This window comes from Protopterus annectens, chromosome 5.part0 (genome assembly GCF_019279795.1).
Source record: "Protopterus annectens isolate FY-2018-M chromosome 5.part0, PAN1.0, whole genome shotgun sequence".
In the NCBI taxonomy this organism is placed as follows: Eukaryota; Metazoa; Chordata; order Ceratodontiformes; family Protopteridae; genus Protopterus; species Protopterus annectens.
Window position 1 is genome coordinate 1,237,641,428 of NC_056735.1, and position 25,525 is coordinate 1,237,666,952.

At 40.1% G+C, this 25,525-nt stretch overlaps 1 protein-coding gene across 1 annotated transcript in view; it reads right to left on the bottom strand.

Moving 5' to 3' along the window:
- LOC122802345 (probable ATP-dependent RNA helicase DDX60) overlaps positions 1 to 25,525 on the bottom strand; it is a 270,630-nt gene that overhangs the window by 141,080 nt on the left and 104,025 nt on the right. Inside the window, exon 2 of the mRNA XM_044071982.1 lies at positions 542 to 646. Coding sequence (XP_043927917.1) covers positions 542 to 646 — 105 coding nt within the window. The remainder of the gene's footprint in view (positions 1 to 541; positions 647 to 25,525) is intronic.

Consider the following 25,525-nt stretch of genomic DNA (forward strand, 5'->3'; position numbering starts at 1 on the left):
GTGCTTTTTAGCACAACATTAAATATTTGCGGTTTGCCACAGTCTGCTGGTCTGCATTTTCAGGATCACAAGTACACCCTCTGTGTTTCTGAGACTGTGGTTTCTTAGAGATGATGAGTTTTACCATGGGATGCAATGATCTTACAGTTAGTATATATAAATACCAGGGGATGTAGGTCAGTGCAGAGGGGTGTGAAGCCCCTCCCATTGAAAAAAGCTTTAAGAATGTCAAAGTCATTTTTAATCGTCACTGTTTGACTTTCAGTTCTGTTTGGTAATCTCATGTTTGAGTGTCAGTCACTCATTAAGTGAACTGCTGTCATAAAACCATCTGTGACTCACTCCAAAGTAATAACTGCTCAGAGATGCACTTCTGAATAACATTTCTTACATTTTTATAAGAATACATGGAATCAAGCCAGTGTTTAAAAGTAATTTTCAGTATGCTGAACATTCTACTTATGACCACATGGGTGACATGACAGGACTTTTCATTAAGAACACAGACCAGTAAATAAATATAAATAGTTTTATGGCTTACCTCCCTAACAAGAAACTGCACAGAAAACAAGAAGAAAAGTTTCAGCATTTCTTGCTTCTTTGGTTGGTTGAAAGCCATCAGTGAGTGTTTCAGCACTGATAAAGCCTAAGGGAAACAACAGATTATATCATATTACATAAATTATCATCAGCCTAAAAATACAAATAAATATTAGATAAAGAGTAGAAATAATGATCAGGTGCATGAAATATCTAAAACTGCCCTTGGATCACATTAAGGCTAAGAGACTGTTGATGACCTGTTTAGATTTTCACATCTATATTTGAGTGACACTTAATGTGTCCTTCATTCAAATGCTGCTATGTGTTGTACTTAAATTTCAACTAAGATAACAGAAACTGACAAAGAAATATTCTCATTGGTTCATTGGTGTTTACTAGGCTAATGACCACATGGGCTTTTTTAACCCTAGCCATGCATCCCAAATCTCTGACAAGTTCTGAAACCCCTGATATGTGTAAGCATGGGCCTGGGAGATGAACCATCTACAGATTACCTGTTTGCATTATGAATTTCTGGTTTCCCATCCAATTGCTCAAGTTGCACTTAAATTGGGTTAGGGAGGAACTCTATTTCACATGGATGGGGAGCCTGTTCCATAGACAGGGTAGTCTCTGGGATACATACCTATCTCTCCAGCAGGTCCTATTTATATCACAGGCAAGGTTTAAGTCTTTAGAATGGGTAATTCTGGTACTGTTGGTTTGGTGGATATGCAGGAGGTTCATCAGAGTGGGGTCTGACAATGCCCTGTATATCAGGCATAGCTCTCCCCTCAAAAGCCTGTAGGAGACAGAGTACAGGGAAAGGGCCTTGATGCAGTCTGCATAGGACATATTACTTACACCCTGAATTCTTTAGTGAGGAACCTCTGTGGACGTTCCAGTTGTTGGATATATCTGGTTAGGTACATACCAAAGAGGGCATTGTACTCAATGATAGGTCTGATGAATGACGAATATAGTGGAATGACTTCCTTAGACTTAAATGTCATACTTTTGTTTATAAGTTGCGCAACATAGAATGATTTCCTCACCACTGTAGACATGTGATGATCAAAGGCTAGATTATTATCTATGTGGGTCCCTACGTCCCTTACTACTGGGTCAACTCTAAGGGGTGTGTTGTCAATATGATAGTTACCAGGGATAGATGACTTCCCAAAGGACACTACTATGCATTTCTTGGCATTTAGTTTTAGTCCATGGCTCTGACACCATTTGTTTGTCTGTGTCAGCTCTTCCTGGAGAATATTTGTGTCAGTGTGAAATTCAATAACAGCTCCTAACTTTCAATCATCTGCAAATGTAGTCAGCCAGAGACCACTGACAATGGCCCTGACTTCTGAGAAGTAAATGCTAACAAGGAGCGGTCCGAGGACTGATCCCTGAGGGACTCCACTTGTGACTGGCCTTTGTGTAGAGGTGGACTCCCCAATTCTAACTTCCTGAGTCCTGTCTGTGAGCCAGTTGGCTATCTACCAGGTGACAAATGGGTTAGTACCTACCCTCTTCAGTTTGTAAACAATGCCCAAGTGGGCTATTGTGTCAAATGCCTTGGCAAGGTCAAGATAGGCAGTGTGAACGATTTTGCCCTCATCCACTGCTTTGGTCACCTTCTCAAAGAAGTCCACCAGGTTTAGTAGGCATGATCTGCCCTTGACAAAACCAAATTGGGCTGGGTCCAGTGTCTGGAGGTTTACTATACTGTATCTCTAGCGATCATCTCCATGATAATTCTTTCCATGGCATTGCATATAAGACTACTGAGATTTATGGGTCTGTAGTTTCCAGGGTCTGTAGGTGGCCCACTTCTCTGCAGAGGGATGACTGTTGCTTTTCTCCATTCATGAGGCACGAAGCCTGTTTGGAGGCTACAGTTAAATAGTAATTCCAGAGGCCCTGATAGGTCATGTTTCATGCTATTTAGAAGCCATCCTGGGATATTGCCTGGGCCCATTGATGCAGTGTTCTTGGTCTTAGAGAGAGCATTAAGGACCTGTTCCCTAGTGATAGTAGGGGGAGTTACATTTGATGATATTTCCTGAGGGAAGGTTTAGGGGAGAGAGGAGTAATGCTGCAGCTGAATTTATCATCCAGGAGGTTTGCTATAACTTCTGGCTAAGTATAGGTGACTCCATTTACAATGAGCACACAATTGTGTATTGCCTTTGAGGTTGCGGACATAGCTAAAGAATGATTTTTTGTCCTCTGAGTTGTTTGTTAATTTGATGAAAGTGCTTTTAGCCTGCTGGGTTTTGCACCTCCTAATTTTTGATGTGGTTTTCTTCCTCCTGTTATACATCTGATTGATTTTGTGATTCCACCAGGGTGGCTTGCTTTTTGAGTTAGTTCTGTACTTCTTCCTGATGGGTACAGCTGCCTCTATGCGGCTATTAACATGTTTGTACAGGGTCATCTTTAGTTCTCTAATGGCTTTTTAATGTTGTGCACAAATAACTTTTTAACATACAATAAAGTCATAAGAGCTACAAATCAAGAAAATGGTAAACATTTGTATTCATACCACAGTTAGGCAAGGAGTATCTGCTCTGTATCTGTATAGTCTGCGCAAGAATTTGTTTACGATATTGCTGTTATGTTTGAAGTACAAGTTTTAAATAGTGACTCCAGTACATTATTTTAGTTATGTATAGTTAAGCATACGTGTGTATCTATGTATATATCTATATATATATATATATATATATATATATATATATATATATATATATATATATATATATAGATATAGATTGATATATATACATATAGATATAGATATATAAATACAGATATATATGTATCTGAGTGGTTTGGCTGGCTGATTGAAGACTGCTGGAACAGGGCTCAGTTTTGAGCTTTTTTACCGGTTAACTGGGTAATTTGATTAACCCAGTTTGCTCATTATATATTGTTATAAAAAAATTGCACTTTATTCATCTGCTTTTCCTGTATTTGTGTTTCTTCCAACTTTATTACTTTAATTCGCTTTTGCTGCCTGTTCTTAAAAGTGCTTAATTGCATTTATTCTGCTGCATTTATTACTGCTTGTCAGTAGCCTGATTAAAATCTAACTGTTATTCTAAGCCTTTGGTTTGAACACTTGGCCTTCAGACCTGTTGTTTTACATTAAGAAGGTTTGTGGTCTTCACTGTTGTGGCAGAACAGGTAGCTTACACCCTTCTAAGTTGGGAGTTGCTGATTGAAGGCTTAGTGTCTTGTATTCTAAAAGTGTATTTGTTCTGGTTTAAGCACTTGGGCCTAGGGTCAGTTATTTTACATTAAAAAGGTGTGGTCTGCATTCTTGTGGTAGGAGAGGGTAGATTCTGCCCTTCTGAGCTGGGAGTTTCTGGTTAAAGGCTTATTGTGCCTGCTTATTTGAACTGTTTCTTTCTGAAATTGGTACGCCTTGTTTGCTGTAGCGTAAGACTAGATTCAGATCTGCTGAATCTAGCTTTGTTTGTATAACTTGAGCACTAATCTGGGCCATCTTTTTCTGGAGAAGATTCCCCTGCACCCTAGTGGCAGGAGTGTGCAGTTAGAACTTGTCGGATCGAAGACTGCTGGAATGGGGCTCAGTTTTTAGCTTTTTATTGGTTAATTTGTTTAAATCAGTTTGCTCATTTGCTACTGTTATATTAAAAAAATACACTTTATGCATTGCCACTTAGCTAGGGTTAAAATATTCCCGGCGCCATAAAGTCTGTTCTTCAAATTTTCCCTTAGAACTAGCCAGTGTTTTAGTTTTAGCACTCAAATCTGTTTCTTTGAACTCAACACTTGTTCAGAACTCATTGTAACCACTAAATAAGCTACAAATTACTACAGCACTCAACTTTCCTCACTTGTCTAGAGGTAAACAGTTTTTAGTACTTAATAAATAAGCAAGTATCCAGGCATGTCTGTGGGTCAGCTCCCGGTGTTTTCTCCTGTCTACCTGATGAATCTGGGCATCTTGGGGCAATGCAGCAATTGCCTCATGTACACAGACAACTCTCTCCTCCTACCACCCAACACTACAACCTGTGAGAGATGCACTTATATAGCCAAACTGGAAGCAAAGCTCACTTCACCCAAGACTGGACTAGACAGTCAAGAGGAGAGGGTTAACACTTGCACCACACCACACTCATCACATAGTTCCTCAAAACCTACACCACCAAAACACACACATAGAAACACAAAACACACACCTACATTTATGGACGCTCTCAATAAATATCTGCCCAAGCAACAGAGACCTCCAAAGCAGAAACACAAGCAACCTCCACCCCCCAACACAACCCAAATGACATACAGCCCACAAACTCAGTGTGCCACCCAACCACAGCCCATAAGGCATAAGAACGTACCCAACACTCTAGTCATAGGTGACTCTATAGTCAAGCACACTGATGTTCCACTCACTAAGCTAAACAAGGAGAAAGTTACTGTCAGCTGCCTGTCAGGTGCCAGGATCTGCCACATAACGCACGCACTCAGGTCACTCCACAACTAATACAAATATTACTCTGTCATTGTCCATGTTGGTGTGAATGACGTACCTCCCTGGACTACATGAAAAGAGACATGGAGGCGCTCTCTGATCTTGTAGCCTAGGCAGGTATGACCCTAGCCCTGAGTAGCATCCTGCCATCACCCAGAATGATACCACAGTGCAAAGACAAAATGATTGACTTCAAGCAATTGGCTAAGCTTCTGGTGTAATTCTAAGGGGATCCAGTATCTGTCTGCCTGGGATGACATGACTGACAGATTATGATACTTTGCCATAGATGGTCTGTACCTGTCACCCTTGGTTATTCCGGATACTGGCTAAGGCTCTTGCCACCCCTATAGTGCCTTATTTAGGCAAGGTTCAAATGAAAAATTCACCACTGTAATAGGTACAAGCAAGCAAAATCTGATGGTAATGCTACTCAATGCTAGAAGTTTAAACCTCAAAATGCACTCACTTGAGGCACTCCTTAAAATGGAGAACATTGACATCTGTGCAGTGACAGAGACCTGGTTCAAGGCTCCAAAGAGCACCCCTGCATTACCAGGCTATAATTCATATCACACCTTTCAGCCACATAACCTGGACTGAAACACTAAAGTTGGAGGCGTGTCCATATTCATTAAGGATATCCACACCCCCAGGCTAGCTGCTCAGCATAATGCATCCGAGATTATCCAAGTGCAACTAATTCTGGCAAGACCACAATCCAAACTGTAGCTTGCTACAGATCCCCCACCAGGGTCTATATTACATTATCTTAGTTTCAGAACTTCGAACACCATATGGTCGACACCATATGATTGAAGTACTCAAAATTCAAAAATGTAAAAAAAAATAAATAAATAAATAAAAGTAACTGCTGTAAGCAGGGGGGCAAGCCCACCTGCACCCCCTACACACCCCGCTACTTAAATATACCAATTGCGAGATCACACTTTAATGGAGTTAGGTGCAGGAAAGGAAAGGTTTCCCTTTCCCACGCTGTAGCGTGATCTCGGAGTTGGTATATTTAAGTAGCGGGGGGTGTGGAGGGTGCAGGGGTTACTTGCCCCCCTGCTTACAGCAGTCAGTTTTGTTTTATTTGTTTTTTTATTTTTTTTTTTACATTTTCGAAGTTTCAGTACTTTGATCATACGGTGTCAACCATATGATGTTTGAAGTTCTGAAACTTTGATAATGTGATATAGACCCCCCCCCCCCACCATGCCCCAGGATTCCCACTCCTCATTTCTTGATACACTGGAAAATATTAGGGTACAACCTAACACCCTAATAATGGGCGACTTCAACTACCCCACCATTAACTGGGAAAACTACTCACGTACCGACTGTTTTGCTCAACGTTTTCTGGAACTCATAAATTCCAACGCCTTGGATCAACTTATCCACACCCCCACCAGGGGCAGTAATATCCTACACCTGGTCATTACCAACATGGGTGACCAGTGTTCCACACCAGAGGTCAGTTCCTTGCTGGTCAGATCCGACCACAAGCTAATCACCCTAGACATCCTCTTCATGCCCCCACCCCCCATTAGGGAAACCACCATAAAAAATGTCTCCAAAGCCAACTTCATGCTTCTTAAGACAGAAGTGGCAAACTTCATGACACCAATGCAGATGGACAATAGAGGTATGACTGCTGAATCCTACACAAATGCACTTTATAAGCAAACCAAGACGCTATCCTCCAAAAAAAGGAAGCCAATCTGGTGGTCCCCTGCCATAAACAAACTCTACAAAAGAAGAAATAAACTGCTGCAAAAAAGAGTAAAATCCCATGATTGGATGAACTCCCTGGTCAGCCTCAGTAAGAAGCTGAGATCCCTCATAAAATCCTCCAAAGCTAGTTATGAAAACAAAATTGCCACTGTTTCTAAAGACAAGCACAAAGCATTCTATAGCTATATCAAGAATCTCAATGGCAACACTTAGACCTGCTCTGAGTTACATAACAATGGCACTAAGTATACAGAACCAACTGAAATTGCCAACATCCTGCAGATAGGTTTAATGCTAACTTTACCTCCCTCTCACTCCCTAAAGGGCCCATCTCTATACCAGAAGAATGCAAAGTTCCTGTAATCACGGCTGCACAGGTAAAAACCATACTCTCCAAAGCCAAGAACACAGCATCCATGAGACCTGACAACATCCCAGGCTGCATTATACACGAACTACAGAATGAACTGGCACCCCACCTAAGTACCATGTTCAGTCGTAGCCTTACCTCAGGTTTTGTACCCACTCCACAAAGAGGGACTCCACCATGGACCCCGGGAACTGCTGCCCCATTAGCCTGATGAGCCTGGTCTGCAAGGCCATGGAACGTATCATCATGGAACATATAAACAAAGACATTGGTAATCTCAAAACTCTGGACCCCACCCAGTTCTGGTTTGTAAAAGGCAGATTATGTCTCCTAAACCTGATAGACTTCTTTGAAGCAATCACCAAAGCCATAGATGAGGGTAAGGTGGTTCACACAGCCTATCAAGATCTCACCAAGGCTTTCAACACCAACCCCACTCTGGAATTATAGATAAACTCACTAAACTAGGTATAAATCCCTATGTCACAAGATGGGTTACCAACTGGCTCACTGACAGAACCCACACTGTGAAAGTAGCAGACTCCAAATCCAACTTCAGACCAGTGACAAGTGGAGTACCACAGTGTTCAGTCCTGGGTCCTCTCCTGTTTGGTATCTACTTCTCTGAAGTACAGGCTAACACAGAAGTCTTTGGCTAATGAAGTTCACAGATGACTGCAAACTAGGAGTCATAACTGAAACTCCTAATGATGTGGATATCCTACAAAAGGGCCTCATTGAGACAGATGCCTGGTGTCAAAGCCATGGCCTCAAGCTCAATGCCAAAAAGTGCATTGTCATCCCCTTTGGTAAAAACTCTGTACCCATGAGCTACCACATAGGCGGTAGTCTACTTAACATCGAAAGTGTGATAGGAGACCTTGGGACACAGGTGGACAGTAGTCTCTCCTTTGATAATCACATTGCCACAGTAGTCAGGAAATCCTTCTATGTGGCACACCTCATCACCAGAAAGGTTTCTCATTCAGGAAAAAAGTGGTAATTGTTCCCCTGTACTCATCACTCATTAGACCCATTATAGAGTACAATGCTCCTTTTGGTATGTACCTCAAAAGACATCTACAACAACTGGAAATGCCACAGAAATACCTCACAAAGAGGATTATTGGCCTCAAACAGATGCCCTATGCAGACCGTCTCAAAAAACTCCAGCTTTACTCCGTCACATATCACCTACTCAGAGGCAATCTCTGCCTAACATACAAAGCTATGTCAAACCCAGAGCTGTTAGACATGCTCCACTTAAAGAAATCGCAACCCTCCAAGCTACACGCTTTATTGACCTAAACCTTGTCACCACAATAAATAGAACACGCTGGAAGGATAGATTCCTGTCCCATAGACTTCCCATACTCTGGAACAAACTACCTATCTGTATCAAACAAAGCTCTCATTAGCACTCTTTAAGGAAAAAACTTGATGACTGGATGGGAAATAGGAAATTCACCCCGGGGATCACTTCTGTGGCTCTGCTCGACAGGGGCACAGGAAAATTGTTTTCTTGGCTGGTGAAAGCCAAGGTATTTTTTTGGCTAGGCTTATATAGGCCCTAGGGCCAATAGCCTAGTACCTGCCTATAAACCTATGTACTGGAGTCAAATCTCATGATCGAATGGATTTCTGAAAAGCATGGATTCAACTTCACCTCCATTCCTTACTTATGCTTACTAACTTCATGGTCACATAATAGTGGAGGAAATAAGAAACACTACAAGCCTCTGAACATTTATCTTGCACACTGATCTACTAAATTGAAATAAATCAAATGACCAAGATACTAAAAGAAAGGAAAATCAAAATAGAATCAACAATGATCACACAGTTCCCACAGTAATAATAAAAAATGCCAACACTGAAATTTGATCAAAATCTTAATAAACACTGGATAAAACCCAACTAAACAGCATCAACTGCACATGGAAAAAATCACTTATGAAATAGAGAAATAATACTCAAGCAAAATAAGGAAAAGAAACTATTGAAAAACCCTTGAAACAACATTTTCAATAAAACAACATTAAACCCAAACCAAACGACATAAAAACATACTTCATGAGAGAAAAAAAAATATCTGTAAAACAAGGCACAATAAACAGTAACTCAACTGCTGGGAAACAATTTAAATGTGCTTTTCAGAAAAGCAGAGACTTTTAAAATGAGTTGTGCAGAAATCATGTAGAATTACCATAACAGGCTAAACGCATTACAGCATCAGGTGCTGTAGTACAAAAGGGAACAGTACGTAGGTCACAGTGAAAAATAATTATTTTTTACATGATGTAATCTCCAAAGCTTCAAGAAATCAGTTACATCCATTTTTTTATTTTTTTACTTTGAGCCTTACAATGCATCTCCACACTCAATCAACCATAACAACAAATAGTTGCTGCATACTGAAGCACATTTCAACTTGACTTTGTATGTTGCTATTGCCTTCTGTGTAACAAGACACTTTTCTTTAGTCCATAGAAGCAGGCTAATGGGTATTGGCTGTCCTTCTTTGGTTTTGGAATTTTAAAATGGTCACAGCTCCTTGTACTGTTTTGCTTTGCTTATGGATTTTTATCACTGGCAACAGCATTAAAAATATTGTGGTATGTTCATACTAGTGTTTTTTAAAGTGTTCAGCAAAATTCTGCTTCCTTAATTTGTGGTTTTCATTCATCGATCATAACAAGATTCCAATTGATTCAAACATTTTTAGTGGCACTGGTTCAGGGTGCTCCCACACACTGACCTCAGTTTCCCAAATAACTCACTTCAAGATCTTCGATTTCATTTCAGTTCCAAACAACTGCAATGTTACATACAGTCACCTGTATATACCAGCCAAAGATCTTCAACAGGTGTAATACTAATGCAACTTTCATTGTCCTGCAGTAACAGTCCTTTTTGTGTATATCTACTTGTAAAGCAGTATGGCAACTGGTAAGTAAGAATATACTTTTACAGTCATTACAGTCACTGAGATTAGCTGTGAGCTTGGTGTGGGATATGGCAATATCAAGGTCAAGCATTGCCTTTTATGACAAGCCTTTTCATGAAGCTCACTAAACTAGGCATCAACCCCTATATCACTAGGTGGGTTGCAAACTGGCTCACAGATAGAACCCACAGTGTGAAAGTTGATGACTCCAAGTCAGACTGATGACCAGTCACAACTGGAGTCCCACAGGGTTCGGTCCTGGGTCCTCTCCTGTTTGGTATTTACTTCTCAGAAGTCCAGGCCAACACAAAGGGTCTCTGGCTGACAAAGTTTGAAGATGATTGCAATTTGGGAGCCATTATTAACTCCCCAAGTGATGTTGACATCCTACAGAAAGGCCTCACTGAGACCAATGACTGGTGTCAGAACCATGGCCTTAAGTTCAATGCCAAAAGATGTTGTCATCCCCTTTGGGAAAAACCCAGTTCCCATGAATTACCACATCAATTATAGTGCACTGGAAACAGAAGGTGTTATAAGAGATCTGGGAACACAGGTTGACAGCAACCTCTCTTTTGACCACCACACTGCCTCTGTGGTCAGAAAGTCCTTCTATGTGGCACATCTCATTACTAAGGGTTTTGTATCCAGGAAGAAGGAGGTCATTGACTCACCTCTACTCTTCCCTCATTAGGCCAATCATTGAGTGCAATGCTCCATTTGGCATGTACCTCACTAGACACCTGCAACAACTGGAGAGGCCACCAAAGTACCTCAAAAAGAGGATCCTAGGCCTTAAACACTTGTCTTATATGGACAGACTCAAAAAACTCCAACTATTCTTTGTCCCATATCGCCTACTTAGAGGCGATCTCTGCTTGACTTACAAAGCCATGTCTAACCCACCTCTGTTAGAAATGTTACATTTAAAGAAATCACAATCCCTGTGCCTCACATGCTCCAGAGACCTCAACCTCATTGCCACAATCAACAAAATGTTCTGGAGGGACAGGTGCATAACCCAGAGACTGCCCATGCTATGGAATAGACTTCCCATACATGTCAAACAGAGCACCTCACTGGCCCTCTTCAAGAGAAATCTTGATGAGTGGATGAGAAATAGAAAATTCACCCCAGCAATCACTCCAGTGGCTCTTCTCGACAGAGGCACTGGGAACTAAGGTCGGATGGCATGATGCCAGGGTAATCCTAAGGGCTAGGCTTGTGAAGGCTCCAGGGCCATTAGCCTAGTGCACACCTATGAACAGACCTCTAAACCATACTGAATTCCTCTGTATTTACTGGTTTTGACGGTAAAAATTGGGAGTGCCACGAATTCCCAAGTGGCTCCTTTAATTCCCAATTTTTTTATTTTTATTTATTTATTTTTTGTAGCTGACATTACCACGCATCACCAGCCTACAGGGCGTGTGTGATGACATCAGCTACTGCCTGTTCTCAGAGATTTAGTTTGAACTGTTTTTGAGGGGAATATGCAGAGTCAGCCTTCAGGGGGTAAAAAAAGAAGAAATGTGTAAAACTCCATTCAAATTCCTCCGTTAGCTCTGTTTTATTTGCTGTGCCGCTCGCTCCATTCAGAACGAAATGTTTATTAAGTCCATGAACTGTGTAACGTCCGAACAAACTCTGAACAATTACTGTTGCTTGAATGTGTGTGATGTTTTGCTGAAACTGTGTACTTAATTTATCCTAATGCAAGGTGAATGACCTATGTATTTCATTTATTCTGCTTCAAGGCGTCCATTCAGTGTGTGATATTTTACTGCTGCAAGTTGCCCGTTCTGGGCTGCTTGCGCCATTTCAATAATTGAACAAACCGCTGTAAAGTCTGGTATGTGTCCTTACTGGGCTGTCTGCTGCTGTGCATTTATTTAATTTATCCTGCTGCAATGCTCTGTTTGCAAGTCTTTGCTGAGCTACCTGCTGTGTGCATTTATTTCATCCTGCTGCTGTGTGTATTTCTTTGGGCTGCTTTATTTATTTAATTTATTCCTGCTGCATGCTCCATCTGAAGTCCGGTTAATTGGTATGGTTGAGAGGTATGCCGGTTATCTTTCTGCTTCATGCTGGGCTGGGCTGCTGCATGTATTATTCTGTTGCAAACTAGGAACAAGTAAGTATGCTCTGTTTTGAACAATTTAAGAAGTGTCCATTTGAGTGCAAGTCTTTGCTGGAGTGCAGCTCCGTTTGAAGAAAGCTGCTGTTTGCTAGGCTTCTCCATTTAAACAAAGCTACTGTGTGTTATGTATTTTATTCTGCAAGTCTTTGCTCGGCATTTTTGTCTGCTGTAATTTATCCTGCTGCATGCAATTTGAAGTATTTATTTTGGCTGCTCCATTTGCTGGGCTATATATTGTATTCTGCAAGAGGGTGTGTGTACTTAAGTTTATTCCGCTCTGTTCCTGTATTTATTTGGGCTAAGCAGGTATGTTGAACAAATTAGGAAGTGTGTCTGTTTGAGCGCGAGTCTTTGCTGGGCTGCTCCGTTTGAACAAAGCTGCTGTTTGCTGGGCTTCAGGCTTCTCCATTTAAACAAAGCTGCTGTGTGTTATCCATTTTAGTCTGCATGCTCCTTTTTATCTGGGCTAGGTAGGTGTGTTGAACAGATTAGGAAGTGTGTCTGTTTGAGCATGAGTCTTTGCTGGGCTGCTCCATTTGAACAAAACTGCTGTGTGTTATGCATTTTAGGGGTGGTTTATTTGCTCAATGTAGGGTGTGTGTGTAATGCCCCAGTTAAATATACCTGGTGGCTAGAGTTACTCAGGCTCAAACTCTATACCTTGGGTATAAGTAACAAGGGCCTGAACTCCCTACCCACCACCACTTGTGAAAACTGCCCAGATTTTTGCCTCATATTTTTGTTCTGTTCCTTACAAAATCTGTGGTTTCCTGGAATTTTGCGGCAAATCACTGAGGATTAAATCCACTACATGACAGGCATTTGAATTTCAGACTTCGTATTCTTCAGAAAATACATGGTGACACAAAACCTTTCATTCTAGCAATTTTTTATGTTTATAAGAGCAATATTTGAAATTTGTCCCTATTTTTGGGGCTGTATTCCCCCATTATTGGCTTTGTCCAGGTTTTTTGTGCTAAGAGGTTGAGAGCTATGATGAGAAGTGAATATGTTTGGGGGCTGTATTCCCCCATTATTGTCTTTATCCATGTGTTTTGTGCTAAGAGGTTGAGAGCAATGGTGAGAACTGAATTCACTAAATTATAACCATTTAAGTTTCAGTCTTACTATCTTTCAGGAAACACATTGTGGTAACACAACATTTTATTCTAGCAACCTTCCAAGATTATACAAGCAATGTTTAAAATGTGTCCCTGGTTTTTGGGCTTTTGTCCCCTGTATAAATTTATTTTTTTTTCCAGATTTTTTGTGCTGCAAAGTTGAGAGATGCAAGTAAGTGTCGAGTGGATTTTATAAAGAGCTGGCTAGCTAAGAGCTTCAGGGGAAGAGAAGTTTACTGCTGCTTATGTGAAGTCTGCTTCCACTGTTAGTAGCATAACAGGTAGAATACTTGCTTATGTGAAGTCTGCTTCCACTGTTAGTGGCATAACAGGTAGAATACTTGTTTCTGATACAGAAGGCTGTGGGTTCTACTCCCACGGTATGTAGATGCATTACTGATACTGTACTGTGTCTATGTTGTACTTTTAAAGGGGTGGATACTGCAGTCCTGAGAATATCCTCTTTGGCGGTGATAACTAGTAACTATGAACCTGTTATCAGTTTGCTATCCATTCCCAATATTACTAGCTATCATTTCTTAATGTAACATAGGCAATTTATTCCTCAAGGGCAACAGGCACTTTATTTGTAGATGAAACAATGAAATATAAAGTTGTTTGCTAGCAGCAACCTCTTCATTAGTTACAGATCTCTTTAATGTGGAATTATTTAGATGACTTTTACTTCTGCAGAGATTGTGCATATTTACTGATACTGGTGTACTGTAGACGTTTGAGTAAACTTTTATGATGGAAATGTACTGAACTGGGTAGTTTTGTAATTACTGGCTCATGCATTTTGTTTCATTGTTTACTGGAAAAATGTTCAAAACAATAAATTTAAAATGCCCTCTAACAACTGTACTATATTATACAAGGAATATAATTTAATACAACTGTATTATATAAGGAATATAATTTAATACAATCAGGAGGGTGTGTCAAAGAACACATGTATGTTTCATGTGCAAGGGGCCTATGATTTGAAAACAGCCCAAAAGTAATCTTTATCTGTCACTGGCCAGATGTATTTTCTTTGAATGTGGGTTTCAATGCTGTTTCAATGAATGTGAGTTTCAAGGACAGAGATGTTTTATTGCTAAGTCTATTTTTATTGTTGAGACTGCATTGCTTTGTTTAACATATATTTATTAGTGTTTGTGCTGTAAAATGTAAAACAACTTTTAAATGAAATCCACAATATTGCAGAAGTAAAGCAGTATGCGCAGTACAGTGTTTATGGTAAATGGGGTGAAATAGCCAAGTAATGGGACAATGTAATAGCTGCAGGGGGGAGGGCTGTGTATGTGGAGGTCCCATTCAACCATGATTTTGTGAGGGGGGGGTGGCAAACTCAGTCATCCCTGGGTGGCACAAACTGTAGCTACAGCTGCTACACCACTGGTCAGTAGGCTATGGACAATGACTTTTGGAGATCCTAGCAAACTATAATATTTTTTTCCTAAGATTAGAATATTGCCTAACATTAAATGCCCTACTATTGCCATAAAACCCACATACTGCAAGTCACCAAAAACAAAACCCTTAGGTTTATCATCTTCTCCCTTCCCAGTGAACACCACTGCTACACATAAAAAAAAAATGGTTGCCATTTATTACAGGGTCTGGGGCCATATTTTTATTGCCCGTTCTTCAGTTTGTGTTTGAATGATATCCCACAATTCCATTAGAGTGTGTGGGGCTGCATAATTATGTATGCAAATGTTATGTTAATCATCGTACAGATTTGTACCTATTTTTCATGGGGCTTTGTCCAGATTTTTGATGTTTCCAGGTTGAGAGGTATGCCTATGAACCTAGGAAACTATGAGAATTAAACTTCCTGATGAAGCAAATGTTGACTATTATGGAAGCCAACCATGGTTTCATGTTAGTTTGCCAAACAATCGCAAGACTTAGCACAATGACATTTTTAAGATACTGTGGGTTTCAGACTTGCCATTCACTTAATTACAAGTGGTTTCAAATTGTCAGCTCAGAAAATACTGAATCATAATGTGAATGACAGCTTGTCTTTGCCAGACTTATATCCTTGTGTACTCTTTGTAGAATATGTGTGCGCGTTACACCTTTAAGGAGCATTTCCATGGACTGAACAAGAATGAGATAGTCTGTTTATAAGTTTATCTAAGTTAAACTTCTTTACTTCATTTCCTGATATGTTTGTACGTAATAAAGTTGCTTGAACATAACCCACGCATATTCATCTATTCCATTCTGGGGCGGCCACGGTGGTGCAGCGGTTAGTGTTGTCACCTTTCAGCAAGAGGTTCTCCAGTTTGATTCTTGGCTGGGGTCCTTCTGTGCAGAGTCTGCATGTCCTCCCTGTGGTCATGTGGGTTTCCTCTGGCTGCTCTGGTTTCCTCCCACATCCCAAAGACATGCTGTAGGTGGAATGGACACTCTAAATTGGCCCTAGGTGTGAGTGCATGCCTTCTGTGGAAGGTTGGGTGCCAGGCTGGCAACTTGACACTGTAAAAACTCCACTGCCAATCATGAGCAGACAGGTAATCCACTGTGGCAACCCCTAACCAGGAAAAGCTGAAAGAAGAAGATTCATCTATTCTATCCTGACAAATGAGATGAAGGACGTGGTGCCAGAACTGGGATTCCAGACACTGTTTTTTAGAGATACGAGGTGCAGAAGCAACGATCAAGGCAGAGTAAGAGAAACAAGAACAATAAAAGGACCAGAAATAAGTTAAAGGTACTGAAAACTTGCACAAACTATTGGTTTATTAAAAAAGATAAAATAGAGCATTACAAGGGCACTAAATGCATTACTAAGCAAACAAATAGCACAGAAACATTTATTAAGCAAATGAAAGGCATGAAAGTTTATTAATTAAGCAAAATATTTGAAGTTAAGATTATTTTTTCAAAAAACTTTTTATTGGATTTTGAATACAAAAACATTTAACAAATTAAAAGAGAAAAACACAACAAGAATATGGTATGGATTCTTATCTAAACATTTGTAATATCGTTATAAATTACAACAATTATTATGATGAGACACACTAATAAAACAAATGGTTGAACAGGCAATTTCTAAAGATTTTAGAGTGTAACAACTGTGTCATTTCAGGGGTAAGTAACTTAGGCATGTGCATCCACAAAGCTGTAAAAATAGGTTGTAAAAGAAAAACACACATAACTACAAATACTAGATCTAACAACTTTTGATGTGAAGTTAAGATATATGTGATAAAACGATTACCAGAAAAGTACATAAGTGGTTCAGAGTCACCTCGGAATTGCCAAACAAGCATGTTTAGAGTAAAATGAGCACAAGAAAAGAGATTACATGGGAAAAACAAATATAACAATGGGCAAAAGGGCATATTAAGCATAAATAAAGCAAGGTGGCTGCATGTTTTTGGCAAATTACAGTGTTTTAGCATAAACAGTTATTTTGCATTACTAAAGCTCTGCACAGCATAACTAGAGTTATTCGAAGCATCGCAAAATGTGTACAAGTGTTTACAGTGTGTGTTTATTACTGTGCATTTATTCTGAAGAGTTTATTGTGTGCAAAGTGCAGCTATTTTGTGAAGTGCAGTCAATATACAGCCATTTCGAAAAGTTTCTTGTGCTAGATGTGTCCACTCACAAGGTGCTGCCATTACAAAGTGTTTCTTGCAATGTAAAGAATTACTTAGCAAAGTACTGCCATTTTGGAAATGTTTCAGGGTGCTGTGTACTGTTTGTTCACAATGTGTAGTTACTTCAAAATGTTTCTCATTCTGAGCTTCTTATGCTGCCCAGTTTACTCGTAATGTGCAGTTACGTTGAAATATTTCTTACACTGATAAGAGGTTATTTCTCGAAGTACAATAATTTCAAGAGTGTTATGGTGCCCTGGAAATGTATTTCACAAAGTATTTCGCAGAGTTCAATTACTCAAAAAGCTTATTGTGCTATTGGTACTGCCATAAATTTCTGAGATAGCTATATACTTATGTGTGTGTTCGTGCAGTTTCAAATGGACTTGGATTGCATTGTGTTTTACTATATGTTGCTGGCATGGCAGACAGATTTTGAAAACCATCACCACGTGTATTTGATCAGAATATTACAGAGAACTGGAGAATATTTGAGCAAGAGTACGATATTTTTATACAAGCAGCTTATTCAGATCATGATGCATGCACCAAGGCATTCATTTTGCTAAAACTAACTGGGTCAGAGGGCATTGATAGAGAGTGTTCATTTGTGTATGCACCAACAGTGTGTGAAAGAGAAGGTGAAAATTGTCATATTGTTGTTCAATGGAAGATCCTGAGTGTTTGAAGTGTAAATTCAGAGAGATGTGTAACCCCCAGACCAATGTTACATTAGAGAGGCATTTGTTTTACAAATGAGACCAAACCCCAGGGAAACATTTGCAGCTTACATTACTAACTTGAGAAACATAGCTAAAATTTGCATGTTTGGTGATTTAAAAGACAAGTTAATAAAGGACAGGCATGTGTGTGGTATCAATAGTGCTGGTGTGAGAAAGCTTTTGGTTTGAGACAGAGACTTAACATTGAGCAAAGCTATTGAGATTTGTCAGATCCATGAAGTTACAGAAGGGCACACAAGTATGCTTGCAGCTGACAAGAGCTTGGTTTCAGCATGCTCCAGAGCAAATGTAGACAGCATGCAACACATGGCAAAGAGAAACAGGCCTAGGCATGTGGCACCTGCTACTCTTGCAGGCTCCCCAGGGAAAACCCAAAGTTTTCTAGCAAGTTCCAAACCAGTTCAGTTAAAGGAGCATGCTCTGTGCAGAACAAAGGTTGCTCAGTGTAGAACAAATGCTGCTCAGTACAGCACAAAGATGAATCAGAAAAACCCAAGTCAAGCTTTATTATTAACTGCTGAAATTGTGGTGCCAACCATGAGTCTAGGAGAGAAAAGTGTTTAGCATTTGGTTAGCAGTGTCACAAGTGTAAAAAAAATTGAATCATTTTCAAAGGTTTTGCAAGTCTAGTAAACCTCTCTCAGTTATAAAGAAAGATCAGTCAAAAAAGCAAATTGATCAAGTAGGGTTACAGTCTGCTTTCTACGTAGATGCTGTATCAGTAATTGGTGGAAGGTTAATGCAGTAGATTTATTAGCAAAGTGTGAAGTGTTTTGTACTGTCTGGATCCATGGTAAACCCACTGAACTCAAAGTAGACACTGGTTCAAAATATAATGTGATGTCAGCAGAAACATTTGCTAAAGTGAGAGCTGGTGAACAACTTAATGTGGCTAGTTGTGTGAGACTTGTTGCATATGGAGGTGAAGCAATTCATACTGAAGACTCAGTAGTTCTTTCATCTTATTTGGCTGGGAACAGTTACAAGGTGTTGTTCTACATAGTTCAAAGACCTGTGCACTCATTATTAGGTCTCAGAGATAGTTTGAGAATGGATTTGCTTTCCTTTACTATAGAAGTTCATCATATAAGCACATGTCCCAGTTCCACTTTCAGTGATACTGTTTTCTCAGAATATACTAATGTTTTCGATAATAATAAGCTAGGCAAGATTCCAGTTGTGTATTCAATGACGTTACACCCAGAGGTCAGTCCAGTGGTCAGATCGGCAAGAAAAGTTCCAATAGCGATGCAGAACAAAGTTAAAGCTCAGTTGGATAAAATGGTGCAACAAGGTGTAATTTGCCTAGTTACAGAACCAACTGAATGGGTATTGTCTATGGTAGTAACTCACAAAAAAGGCCCAGGTGAGATCAGAATATGCATCGACCCAAGAGACTTGACCAAGGCATTAAAAAGACCTCATCATCCCATGCGAACAGTCGAAGAAGTCACAGCTCTGATACCAAATACCACTGTATTCTCCATCTTGGATGCAAAGAGTTCAGTTTGGCAAGTAATGTTTCATCGCAAATCTTCACTATTGACTACATTCAGTACCCCATTTGGAAGATATAGATTTCTCAGGATGCCATTTGAAATAACTTCTTCCAGCATGCAATGGAATAAATCTTTACAGGCTATCCCTGTGCCATAATAGTTGATGATTTCTTTGTTGGAGGCAATGGTGAAGTAGAGCATGACAGAAACCTCAAAGAAATTCTAGGCAGAGCATGTGAAATGAATTTAAAGCTCAATCCTCTAAAGTGCAAATTCAGACAACCAAAAGTCACATAATAGGTAATTTGTTTACTAGTAACGGGTTATTACCAGACCCATCTAAGCAAGCAGGTATTCTTGAGATGCCCGCTCCAGATAATGTTCAAGCTCTACAGTGTTGTCTTGGTATGGTTAACTATTTGGGCAAGTTCATACCAGATTTCAGTGAAATGACAGTGCCTTTAAGAGAGCTGAGGTGCAAAAATGTTGTTTGGCCATGGCTAGAACAGCACCAGAGAGCATTTGATGATCTTAAGTAAAAAATTGCCAACCCACCTACGCTAAGGTACTATGATGTCAACAGACCAGTTAATCTTTCCTGTGATGCCTCAAAGTTTGGTCTTGGTGCAGTTCTTCTTTAAGAGGCTAGAGTAGAATCCTATGCATCTAGCACTCTTACCCGAACTGAAATGCAATATACTCAGATCAAGAAGGAACTTTTGGCAATTGTTCTTTCATGTTCCAAGTTTCATGATTATATTTATGGTCAAGATATCCAGATTGAAACTGATCATCAACCTCACTAGTCCCTATCTTAAAGAAGCCTATGCATTCCACTCCAGCAAGATTACAAAGAATAGATTTATAGGTTCATAGGTTGGTACTAGGCTATCAGCCCTAGGGCCTATACAAGCCTAGCCATAACAATTCCCTGGTTATTTCTTCCTGCACTATTTACTTTCCTGGACCCCTGCCTAGCAGGGCAACTAACGTGATCCCTGGAGTGAATTTCCTTTCTCCCATCCAATCATCAAGGTTCCTTTTGAAGTTGGCCAAAGAGGCACTCTACTTGACTGTATGTGCAGTCTATCCCAGAGTCTGGGGAGTCTCTGGGTCAGGAACCTATCCCTCCAGCATATTTTGTTTATTGTGATGACAAGGTTTAGATCCCTGGAGCATGTGGTTCTGAGGGATTGGGATTTCTTTAAGTGTAGCATGTCCAACAGCTCTGGGTTTGACATGGCATTGTATGTTAAGCAGAGATCGCCTCGGAGTAGACGATATGTGAAAGAGTATAGCTGGAGTTTTTAAAGCAGTCAGCATAGGCCATCTGCTTTAGGCATGTGATTCTTTTAGTGAGGTATTTCTCTGGCCTTTCCAGTTGTTGCAGATGTCTTGAGAGGTACATACCAAATGGGGCATTGTATTCTATAATGGGTCTAATGCGGGATGAGTACAGTAGGAAAATGACCTTCTTTTTTCTTGATGAAAAGCCCTTAATGATGAGATGTGCCACACAGAAGGATTTCCTGACTGTTGTGGTGATGCGGTTATTGAAGGTGAGACCACTGTCCACCAGTGTCCCTAAGTCTCTTATCACACTTTCAGTGTTTAGTGTACTGCCACCTATGTGGTAATTCACAGGTACACGTTTTTTCCCAAAGGGGATATATATACATTTCTTGGCATTGAGCTTGAGCCCATGGCTCTGGCACCAAGCATCTGTTTCTGTAAGGCCCTTTTGTAGAGTATCCACATCATTTGGGGATTCAATAATGGGTCCCAGTTTGCAGTCATCTGCGAACTTTGTTAGCCAGAGTCCCTTAGCGTTGGCCTGTACTTCAGAAAAGTAGATGCCAAACAAGAGAGGTCCCAGGACTGAACCCTGAGGTACTCCACTTGTCACTTGTCTGGCACTGGATTTGGAGTCAGCTGTTTTTACAGTGTGTGGGTTCTGTCAGTAAGCCAGTTGTCAACCCATCGAATGACGGAGGGGATTAATGCCCAGCTTAGTAAGTTTATCTATGATTCCAGAGTGGGGGATGGTGTCAAAAGCCTTGGCGAGGTCCAAATAGGCTGTGTGGACTGCCTTACCCTCATCCACAGCTCTGAAGACTGATTCGAAGAAGTCAATCAGGTTCAGGAGACAAGATCGGCCCTTCGCGAACGCAAACTGGGTGGGGTCCAGTGTTTTAAGGTTGCCAATGTCTTTGTTTATAAGTTCCATGATAATACGTTCCATGGCATTGCAGATCAGGCTCGTCAAACTGATGGGGTGGTAGTTCCCGGGATCCAAGGTGGATCCCCCCTTGTGCAGTGGGACAACTGTAGCTGTGCGCCACTCAGTGGGCACGAAGCCTGAGGTGAGGGTATGATTAAACATGACACTTAGGTGAGGTGCCAGTTCATTTTGTAGTTCATGTAGTACACAGCCTGGTATGTCATCTGGTCCCATGGATGCTGTATTCTTAGCTTTGAAGAGTGCGTTTTTTATCTGTGTGGCTGTTATTACCGGAATTTGGCAATCTTCTGGTATTGAGATGGGCTATTTAGGGGGTGAGAGGGGCGTGAAGTTGGCACTGAATCGATCTGCCAGGATACTGGCAATATCCTTGGGATCAGTATATTTAATGCCATTCTGTTTTAGCTCAGAGCAGATGTGAGCATTGCCATTTAGATTCTTGACATAGTTATAGAATGCCTTGTGGTTGTCTTTGGAATCTTTGGCAATTTTATTTTCCTAACTAACTTTGGAGGATTTTATGAGGGATCTCAGCTTCTTACTGAGGCTGGTAAGGCAGTTTTTTGCATCCTGGGATTTTCCTCTTTTCTGAAACAGTTTCTTCCTTTTGTTGTAAAGTTTGTTTATGCAGGGGACCACCAGATTGGCTTCCTTTTTTTGGAGGAGAGCATCTTGGTTCTATTTGGGATGGCACAATTCATGCATGAGTGGATGTGCACATACAGTAACTTAGTGTAGGACTCAGCAGTCGAACTTTCAGTTCCCATCTGCATGGGTGTCATGAAGTTTGTAACGTCTGACTTGAGTATCATGAAGTTGGCTTTGGAAAAGTTTTTTATGGAGGTTTCCTTACTGGGGGGTGGGGGTGGGATATGGATGTTAAGGGTGATTAGCTTATGGTATGACCTGACTAACAAGGGGGTGACCATAGGTGTGGAGCATCGATTTCCCATGTTGGTAATGACCAGGTCTAAGATGTTGGAGCCCCTGGTGGGACTATGGATTAGTTGATCCAGGGCATTGGAATTTATGAATTCCAAAAACCCTTCGGCAAAGGTGTTGGTACACGAGTAATTTTCCCAGTTAATGGCAGGGTAGTTGAAATCATCCATTATTAGGGTGTTTGGTTGTATATTAATATTTTCCAGTATGTTTAGAAAGTTGTAGTGAGAATCTTGGGGCATGATGCTCAAATTTCAAAGGTATAACTTCAAAATGGTCTATACAAAAGGCAAACATCTTTATCTGGCTAATAGCTTATCCAGATCGCCCAGAAATACAACAGAACAGCTTGATGCAGAAAATTTTGTCTTCTAAGTCATGGAAGTGTGTAAGTTTTGGACCATACAACTTGATGAGTTGAGAGATCATACAAATCCTGATCCTGTTTTGCAAAAGCTCAACTACTACTCCCAAGTAGGATGGCTGTCAAAGCAATCTAGTGTACTGCCTGATGTACAACCTTATTGTCCTTACAGAGATGAGATGATGATGGAAGATGACATAATTTCAATGATCCTAAATTTGTTGTTCCTGCTTGCTTACAATGTGAATATATCCATATTTTGCATCGTGGTCACCCAGGTTCTGAATCTACCAAAAGGAGGGCAACAGAACTAGTATTTTGGCCTTCTCTAGCAAAATACATTGACAAAATACTTTCAACTTGTTCAGTATGCAGTGATACTAGACCACATCTGCAGAAAGAGCCACTTCAGCTAAGTCAAGTTCCTGAACGTCCTTGGTCAACAGTAGCCAGTGAAACATTTGAGTGGAACAATCAGTATTAGTGTTGGTCAACTCTTATTCAAACTGGTTCGAGATTGATTTATTACCTAACCTAATGTCTACTACTGTTATTACTAAGCTAAAACATCATTTCTCAGTTCCCGACAGTCCACATAAGCTTCTATCTGACAATGGCATGCAATTTACCAGTCAATTGTTTCAGAGATTTTCAGGAGAATGGAACTTTGTACATATTACTAGTTGTCCTGAATACCCACAGTCAAATGGTCTAGCTGAATGTGCAGTACAGAGTGAAAAGCAATTACAAGTGAAGTCAAAGCGTGACAATACCGATGCCTTTTTGAACTTACTTGATCTCAGAAACATACCCCGTGATTATATACTTGGCTCACCTGCTTAAAGACTTCTATTCAGACAAACCAGAAAACACTGCCTATCAGTTCTAGTTTGTTGAGGCCTAAAGCTAAGAACAACAGAGCAATCAAAGCCCAACTACTCAGAAAACATTCTTTTCAGAAGTCCAGTTATGATAAGATGAGCAGATCATTCACTGAAAAAAAGGAGAGACAGTGAGGATAAAAATGGTGAAAGGTTTCAACCGGACTGGTCATGTGACAGGTATATGTGCCAAGCCAAGATCCTATTTTGTGAAATCTGAGGGTGCGGAGTACAGGAGAACTCTAAGACATCATCTTCCTGTATCAGAACTGATATCGCAGCATTGTTCCTGTGATGCAGACTAAATCTCAGGGCTATCCAAACAATGTTCCTGTTGCAGAACGTGTCTTGACTCCCATTTCCATTCCTGATAATGTTTCTGATGTCCCTAAGGTTGAACATTCAGCAGAGACACTTCCAGTTGCTAAATTTGATTCTAATTTTTTTTGGCACATGATTTGGTTGCATCTCTAAACCTAGTGTGAAATACACAGCAACCTGGACATGACTGTCTACATGTATTTAGTTTTGTATAATTGCATGTCAGAAAATTATCTTGTATTTATTGCATGCACTCAATGTCATCAATGAAGTATGATTCATTTCTCAAAGAGGGAGGATGTAGAATATGCATGTGTGTTGTACCTTTAAGAAGCATTTCCAAAGACTGAACGTGTATATAAATACCAGGTACGTGCTAACTTCAGTGCCATTTTGAGACTGCAGCCGGAGAGTGAACATGTATGACACTGATAGTCAGTCTGTTTATAAGTTTATCTAAGTTAAAGTTATTTGCCTCATTTCCTGATGTGTTTGTACATAATAAAGTGGGTCTATATTATATGAATGAAAGTTCATAATATCGAATGCTCTAAAGACCGAAAATGCCAGACCTTGAAGTGCTTCTTGTGGGATCACAGTACAGTGAACGTTGGAATATTTGCTCTTTCCTCACTGTAGTGCGATCTCGGAGTTGGTATATATATATATTTAGCGGGGTGTATGGGGGGTGCAGCCCCACTCAATAAGGAGTTCGAGGTCTGGCATTTTTGCTCGATATTATGAACTTTTGTTCATATAATATAGACACTAATAAAGTTGCTTGAACATAACCCAAGCATGTTCATCTATTCCATCCTGACAAGACAAGTGAAATGAGCAACACTTCATCCTTCAAAAGAAGTGTCCTTTGCCATTATGGGCATCTTTTTCGAGGATTGTCTCAGCAACATGATACACTTGTTTGGAGAATACTCTTACCCAATGGACAGAAAATTAATTCTCTACTAGTCATTATGTTTATTGTCTGACCACCCCCTTTCTCCATGCAAGCTGCAAATATGCAAATTATGTCTTTTCTTAAAATGGGAAGTGCCATTCAATGTTGGCATTAAATGTAGGTGAGTCGCTGCTTTCATATTGTGTAGACTTTGGTAAATATGTCTTCTTTTTGCTAATCTGCCATCTGTTACCACACTGTTCTTTTTAATCAAAATACAAGCAGCATCATATCTCTCAACATCTTAGCACAATAAATCTGGAGAAAGCCAAAATAAAGGGGGGGGGGGGACAAAGACCCAGAAACAGGGACAAAATTTAAATATTGCTCTTACAAACTTAGAAAGTTACTAGAATACAAGATCTTGTGTTGCCATGCATTTTAAGGATATGAAATCTGAAACTGAAACTGTCATTATTTAGTGAATTCAATCCCCACTGATTTGCCTCAGAAATCTAAAAAGCTATATATTTTGAGGAAAAGAGACCAAAAATATGAGACAAAAATCTGAACATTCTGTGAAAATATGGATAGTTGAGAGATTTGCGCAAAATATATAGCCTTATAGAAAAGTACAATAAAAA